Below are 7,851 nucleotides of genomic sequence, written 5' to 3'. Positions count from 1 at the left end.
TTGATTTTTTTGACTTTTTTTAAAAAAATATATAAAAAGTAAAGAAGTGGTGTGAATCAAAATAGGTTAAAAGCAAAAAAAAAAAAAAAAAAGACTTTTAACGTGTTACCGAAGAGAGGAGTTTATATAGAATAAATTCTGGAGGAATTTATCTAGATGAATGATTATGTGAAAGTGATTAAATTTAGATGATGTAAGATCAATATATAAAATAAATCTCAATCACAAAATAATAACTCTAAATAATTTTTGAATAATTAAATTTGAATTCGAAATAGAAACAACACTGGTTTGCGCAGGCTAGGAACGAGGTTCGGAAAGATATATATATTCTAAGGAAAATATACACAGATAGTAGTAGTATAAAGCAGAGACAGAGAGAGTGCTCTGTAGTTGGAGAGAGAGAGAGAGAAGAAAATGGGCGAGGTGCCACCATCGTAAGAAAGAAAGCAAGAAAAACATCAACAGCAAAAGCAGTTGCTTCCCACTTAATCTTCTCTTCTCCCTCTCTCTCTCTCTCTCCTATCTTCCCCTTGAAAACCCTAGCTCTGCTTCACTGCTCTTCAAGACTCTGAAGATCCTAAATAATCATTTTGTTTTCGTTATTATTTTTCTCGGAAAATCTCTGATTTGTCTAGAGATTGAGAAATGTTGTTACAATTCGTGTCTTTTGTGTGAATTGGAGCTTTGATTATGGAGGTTTGAGCTTTTGCGTTGGGAAAAGCATTTTTTCTTTTTGGTAAGGTTTTTGGAATGGCTGCGGAAGGTGCATTGTCGTTCTCTGTAGCGTCCATGGTGGAGGATGTTCTTCAGCAGCACGGAATTCGATCCAGAGAACTTGATTTGGATTCTCGCAGAGCAGAGGAAGCCGGTAACTGTTTCTTCTTCGAGTGGTTCCATGAAATTTTTTTATGAATAGAAACATATGAAATCTTGTTTATTGATTCCATTTTGGTGGGACTAGAATTTCTGTAATGTTTTGTTTGGCTATATGGTAAAGGAAGCCATTTGAAATCACTAGTTCTACTTTTAGGACTTGTTAATTCTTTTGGACTTTAGAGCATCTCCAATCTTTCGCCAATTATTTCATTGAATTTTTATGAATAAAGAGCTAAAAGTGAGTTTTAATGATTTCATCAAAATTGTATCAAATTAAGGAAGGGTTGATCGAAATCCTTCATCAAATTTCTAACAATTATATTTTTACTAAAATTTGATGAAATTTGAAAAAGATTTAAGTATTGGATTGGAGATGATTTTTTTCTTAAAAATGGTTAAAACATGTTTTAGGATAAGTTTGGAATTTTTCAAAATGATACGATAAAAAAAATAGCAAGGTTTTGAGTTCCATCATATCAAGCTTTCACTCAAATTTTGATTGAGAAAGAGAGAGCAAGGATTGGAGATGCTCTTACAAATCAATTTTTTTTGTCTTTTCATTTTTGTTTTTGTTTTTGGATCATCTCCAGAAACAAATTCACAAGGCTACAAAGCTTGAGCAGGGTGTTTGGCTTAGTTGAGATGGCCTTTCCATCTTCTGAAATCCAAAACAGCCTGAAACTGGGAAGTCAGGATCTCTCTCTCTCTCTCTCTCTCTCTCTCTCTCTCTCTCTCTCTCTTTCTGTGCCTTTTCTTTTTTCTTTTATTATCTTAGTAGTGTCCAAGTGTCATTCTAATTTCTGATGGCACAGCTTGTCTCATTTTTAATATCTGTCTGGTTTGTGATATTTGCGATTCTTGGAATCTGTTTCTCTTTTGTAATTTGATGTTGTAGTTGATCATTGAATATTAACAAATTTCAGTCTTTTTCCTTTTCAATTTTGTTACATAAAATTTCTGTTTTTCATACCTTCTTTTAAGAGTGCTAATTGTTCCCATCTATGACCTCTAGCAACGAGACGGTATGAAGCAGCTGGGTGGTTAAGAAAGATGGTTGGAGTTGTCGGAGCAAAAGATTTGCCAGCTGAACCTTCTGAGGAAGAGTTCAGGCTTGGTTTGAGAAGCGGTCTGATTCTCTGCAATGTTCTCAATAAAGTTCAACCCGGAGCAGTGCCAAAGGTGATCTTTAATTCTCTTTCAAATTTGTTTCAATTAGCATTTTTGTAATTGTCCTATTTTATAATTTCTTTTATATTTATATTTGCATAATTGATTTAGGTGGTGGAGAGTCCTTGCGATTCGGCTCTAATACCTGATGGAGCAGCTTTGTCTGCATATCAATATTTTGAAAATGTGAGAAATTTTCTTGTAGCTGTTCAAGAGTTGGGGCTTCCTACTTTTGAGGCATCTGATCTGGAACAAGTAGGTGTCTTATCTACTAGAGCGATGCGATTAGGATCTTGCATGAATAGTTGTTTTTAAGAAGCAATCTCACAACTTAGAAATTGGTCATTAATATATCCTCTATTAATTTTTTCAGGGAGGGAAATCTGCAAGGGTTGTGATTTGTGTTCTAGCACTAAAATCCTACAGTGACTGGAAACAGACAGGTGGAAATGGAGTATGGAAATTTGGTGGAAATTTAAAAACTGTGACGTCTGGAAAGCATTTTATGCGAAAGAATTCAGAACCATTCACAGGTTCCTTGACAAGGAACTTGTCAATGGGCGAAAAATCTTTGAATGCTATAACCACTGACCTCGATTCTAATAATAAGGTTAGGAATTGATGATAGTGATATCTATCCATGATTATTTTGTTATGTTTGAGCGAAAAGAATTGACTTATTTTTATATGTGCTTATTTTCAGTGTAATTCTTCTTTGAGTATGCTTGTTCGAGCAATTCTGTTAGATAAGAAGCCTGAAGAAGTGCCAACAGTAAGTTGTTAATGTCCTCAGTGCCTTAATTAGATTATTTAATGAGAAAATCAATCATGTAATCAGGCTTGGGGAGGTGGGGGAACTATCTATAGTCTTCTATAATCTAAACTATGGTGCTCCATTATGGGATGCCAAGTGTCCAATCCACATAAATTTCAATAACGCTCTTTTTCTTACAACAGCTGGTGGAGTCTGTGCTAAGTAAGGTTGTGGAAGAGTTTGAGCATCGCATTGCAAGCCAAACCGAGTTGGTATGTTGTTATTAGTACCACTTGTTTTAGTTTTAAAGAAGATATTGAAGTGCTCAGGGAGATGTTTATCAGCTCTAAAAAAACACTGTGCATTGACATTAAACAGTTGATATAGAATTGATGTGTGTAAGAACCATTTAGAAGCATGTTTTGAATTAAAAAAATTCTGGCTAATTATTAAATTTATTAGTTATTTATTTTTGTATAATGTATTTTAATAGAAGAAAAAAACTTCAAAAGATGTGATCGTTTCTCAGGGCAACAAATCCCTCTTGAAGCATGGTTCTGGTGATATCCAGGTTTGTTAATCGTCAGATTTATGCGAAAAATTTAGCTATTTTATTCGGGCACATATTTGATGCATTGCTTTAACATTTTTTAATTAAAATTCATATATAGGATGATTTTTTTCTCTCGTTTCTGGAATGTTGTAGGTAGAAGAGAAAAGTTTCATGCGAGTAAAGAAAGAGGAATGCTTTCATAGAAATCATGTCCCTGATGAGGAATCAAAAAAACAATTTCTGAAACAGAAGATGATATTTGAACAACAGAACAGAGATATTATAGTATGACCTAGCTGCATTATATTTTCCATCGGTTTTTGTTTATTGTCTTTTATATATGTGCATTAATGTTAATTTGCTTTTCTGTAGGAGCTTAAACAAACTCTTCACACTACAAAAGCTGGTATGCAGTTCATGCAAATGAAGTTTCACGAGGACATCCACAATGTTGGTAGGAATTTAGATTGATTCTTGTGTTAGTTGCTGGTTTTAATAAATTATTAACTATTTATTTATTTATTTTATGCCGGGTGGAGTTGGGTTTCTTCAACGTTTAGATGATTTTTTATCTCATTTTAATTTCTTGCCTTCATAGGTCTGCACATTCACGGCCTTGCCTATGCTGCTTCTGGATATCACAAAGTTCTTGAGGAAAACCGCAAACTATATAATCAAGTGCAGGACCTTAAGGGTAACTTTACTAGTTTCCTAAAAGTCTAGCAATCACACTCGCTTTTAAATTCTATCCAAGTCATCAAATGGATTGAATACATCTTTGTTTTTACTTACTTAGGAAGTATTAGGGTTTATTGTCGAGTTAGACCCTTCTTGGGTGGGCAATCGAAGTATCTAAGTACAGTGGAACATATAGAAGAGGGAACAATTACTATTATTACACCATCAAAGTACGGAAAAGGGCATAGGTCCTTCAACTTCAACAAAGTTTTTGGGCCATCTGCAACCCAAGGTTTGTAAGGCTCTGGCTTTGGGCTTTTATGGATCCTTACTTTTTAGAACTTCTTTAACTCTATCCCTTTGCCTTGTATTTCAGCGGAGGTTTTTTCAGATACCCAACCACTGATTCGATCTGTTCTTGATGGGTATAATGTATGTATATTTGCATATGGCCAAACTGGATCAGGAAAAACTTACACAATGGTAAGATATGCTAACAATTATTTCTGAAATCATCGATATCATGAGATATTTGTGTAGGGTAGTCAAACAAATAATTGATGGTTTCTATTTTTAATACACAGAGTGGACCCACGGATCTTATAGAGCAAAATCAAGGTGTAAATTACAGGGCATTGGGCGATTTGTTTCTTCTGGCAGAACAAAGAAAGAACACTGTTAGCTATGATGTTTCTGTTCAGATGATTGAGATATATAACGAACAAGTTAGAGATCTACTCATTACTGATGGTCTTAACAAAAGATATCCTTTAATATTGGTTTTGTTCCATGCATTTTCAGATTGTCATTCAAACATATGAATCTTGACAAAAGATATCCTTTAAAATAAACTATTGATATTAAAAAACTAACTAGCATTTATGACCCGGATTTTGTTTTAGTCTCTCCACACCATTGTCTGCACCTCACAGGATTTCCTTAATCTATTAACACATTAGAAATCCGCAACAGTTCTCAAACTGGACTCAATGTACCAGATGCAAGCCTTGTTCGAGTGACATCAACATCTGATGTTATTGATTTGATGAACTTAGGACAAAAAAATCGTGCGGTGGGTGCAACAGCCCTCAATGACCGTAGTAGTCGCTCTCATAGGTGTGTGTGGATTTATTCCTCTTATGCGTGCCTCTAAGCATATCTCTTTTGGTATTGCTGACTTTTACTACCAATCAATTTGCAGTTGCTTGACTGTTCATGTCCAAGGAAGGGACTTGACATCTGGAACTATTCTTCGTGGTTGTATGCATTTAGTTGATCTGGCAGGAAGTGAGAGAGTAGACAAATCTGAAGTTACAGGAGATAGACTAAAAGAGGCGCAACATATAAACAAATCTCTTTCTGCTTTGGGTGATGTGATCTCTTCCCTTGCTCAGAAGAATTCACACGTCCCTTACAGGAACAGCAAACTCACACAATTGCTCCAAGACTCACTTGGTAAGCCTAGACAAATGCATTTACCACAACCTTCACTCTGTTTTTCATTGTCTTTTATTTATATTTTGTGGTTGTATTTTCATTTTAGGGGGCCAAGCCAAGACACTAATGTTTGTTCACATAAGCCCTGAGCTCGATGCTGTTGGAGAAACAATAAGTACACTCAAATTTGCTGAGCGGGTTGCCACCGTTGAACTTGGTGCTGCCCGTGTAAACAAAGACAGTGCAGATGTTAAAGAGCTCAAAGAGCAGGTCCTTACATTATCTTTGATTGCATAAGAAAATCTGACTCTTCTTTAGTTCTTTCATTTCACTAATTTTTTGAATTCGAATTTCAGATTGCTAGTCTTAAAGCAGCCTTGGCAAGGAAAGAAGGGCAAGGCGAGCCTATGCAACAGCAGAAAGTGTATGGTAGCCCATGTAGCACAGTGTCCTCACCTTATCATCCTAGGCCACAGAATGGAGATATATTGGCTGATCAGAAAAGTGACAGGAAACCAATGGGAGATGTTGGCAACATAGAGGTAAAACATCACCCCCCCATTTACGAAAATAATGAAATGTATCACTCTTATTGACCTTTTTTGTATGCTAAACTTGAATATTAACATCTTGATGTATATCAATTGGTAAAATATTGACTCTGCACAAAGATTTGATCATTACCATGCTAAGTAGTTATTATTATGATTTTTTTTATGTTTTTCCTAGTTATTTTGTGAGGATTGCTTTTATGACCATTTATGTCAACAATGGCCACTTAGCACCAAGTTCAGTAAAATATGTACACAAAATTTGAAACATCGAACTGCAAATATGTCCAAGTAGCACTTACATTAAAAACTAGTTTTATGACTCTGCAGATGGGTCGGGGGCAGGAAAAAACACCTTGTTTTTTACCATTCTAAGACATCATCAAAGATATGAAGGATGCTATTACAAGATTTGTTGTGCAGTCACACAATCATTAGATTTATTCGATAAATCTTTATAATGGGCCTTGCTCCATTTTTAGTCATTTTGATTATGATCTTTTTATGATTTTTGTGCAGGTCCGTAACAACTCAGCATTATCGAGGCAAAAGAGGCAAAGTTTCGATCTTGATGAGCTATTAGGAAATTCACCTCCCTGGCCTCCAGTCAGTAGTCCTGGCCAAAATTACGGGGAGGACGATAAAGAAACAGTCTCAGGTGAGTGGGTAGATAAGGTTATGGTGAACAAGCTAGATGCTGGACACAGAGTTCACAACCCTTTGGGACATTGGGAAACAGAAAGCGGACAAATGTCTGATGTCTTTTACCAGAAATATCTCTCAGATTCTTCCAAAATCTACACAGAACCGTCGTTTAATGTACTGACAGGGAGCAACCACCAGTTTGACATTGCTACGACGGATGATTTGGATGAGCTTGATGCCGGAACTACTAGTGACTCTTCAGAGCCCGATTTGCTTTGGCAATTCAATCATGCCAAACTTACCAACTTAACTAATGGAAATGGCTCGAAGGCCCCAAAACATAGTCCAAAGCCAGCAAAGACACCAGAACTAAGGTAAAGCCATTGATTTTGCATTGGTATAATGCTTGATTTGCTCCTTTTCAGTTCTTGCTTGTCTAACTTCTTGTTCTTTCTCCAGCCGGAATACTGTTTCTAGGTTCGGCCCCTTGCAATCACAGAAATTGTCAAATGGCAAAAGCCCCATTCCCCTGCGGAATGGGAGGCCAACTGAATTTAAACGGAAAACTGGGACTAGAAAGTAGGGAAGGTCACGGTTGTATGTAGCAAAAAGAAGTTTTACAAATTTATTTTTTATTTTTTTTATTGTTTGTTTTTGTTTTTTGTGTTTTTATATGTATGTATGTCAGTGCAGAAATAATTCTGGTTGCTTTGTCTTTGTTACTATCTTCGTTCCAATTTGCTAGATTACATACTCAAATGTTTCTTCATTCAGAGATAAAAGTGTTGTAAATGCCATCATCTTATGAAGCTACAATTTACGTTTGAACTGCGTTTCAGTTGTGAAGATAAAAAGGTTCATTAGTTGCTTTGTTTGTTTTCTAGCTTTAAATATTGGTCACAATTAGATTGATATCTTCTGGATATTGGTGTTGTGGACAACTATATGTGTACTTTAATCCCCCCATTTGATGAGGTAAAACTTGATCCTCCAACCTTCTTTTAGTGCAGCCCAAGTATGTGAAACCACACAAAAATGGCATAATCAGAAACGCACAATACACTGTTTTTGAGCCCCCCAGATGTTGTTGGGAGTGCTAAAGGTAGGTTGGCATGTGTGTTTTTAAGTGTAGTAGGTGGATTGCTAGGCAGCATGAAAGAATCATCGTGAAAAATTTTATGAAGATT

General features: G+C 35.8%; 1 protein-coding gene across 7 annotated transcripts; it reads left to right on the top strand.

Annotated features, from left to right (window-relative positions):
- The first annotated feature begins 356 nt into the window (after positions 1 to 356).
- Positions 357 to 7,492, top strand: LOC114269086 (kinesin-like protein KIN-14I). Of its 7 annotated transcripts, none has more exons than XM_082899693.1 (20): positions 358 to 871; positions 1,470 to 1,567; positions 1,892 to 2,058; positions 2,158 to 2,301; positions 2,420 to 2,656; positions 2,750 to 2,818; positions 3,004 to 3,072; positions 3,330 to 3,371; positions 3,507 to 3,638; positions 3,726 to 3,807; positions 3,952 to 4,047; positions 4,150 to 4,323; positions 4,408 to 4,514; positions 4,616 to 4,796; positions 4,988 to 5,147; positions 5,233 to 5,486; positions 5,575 to 5,738; positions 5,825 to 6,010; positions 6,539 to 7,038; positions 7,124 to 7,492. In XM_082899693.1, the coding sequence occupies exons 2-20, from the start codon at positions 1,522 to 1,524 to the stop codon at positions 7,245 to 7,247; spliced, it is 2,934 nt and encodes a 977-aa protein (XP_082755819.1). In that variant the 5' UTR covers positions 358 to 871; positions 1,470 to 1,521; the 3' UTR covers positions 7,248 to 7,492. The 7 variants fall into 7 exon arrangements, with proteins under 7 accessions (XP_082755814.1, XP_082755819.1, XP_082755816.1 ...); XM_082899691.1 differs by having other exon boundaries at positions 397 to 871; positions 3,294 to 3,371; XM_082899688.1 differs by lacking the exon at positions 1,470 to 1,567 and having other exon boundaries at positions 357 to 871; positions 3,294 to 3,371.
- Positions 7,493 to 7,851: the final 359 nt, after the last annotated feature.

Source organism: Camellia sinensis, chromosome 12 (genome assembly GCF_055761805.1).
Source record: "Camellia sinensis isolate YWXY chromosome 12, ASM5576180v1, whole genome shotgun sequence".
Taxonomy (NCBI): domain Eukaryota; kingdom Viridiplantae; phylum Streptophyta; class Magnoliopsida; order Ericales; family Theaceae; genus Camellia; species Camellia sinensis.
The sequence above is the reverse complement of the archived record's forward strand: the minus strand, read 5'-3'. Positions and strand labels throughout refer to the sequence as shown.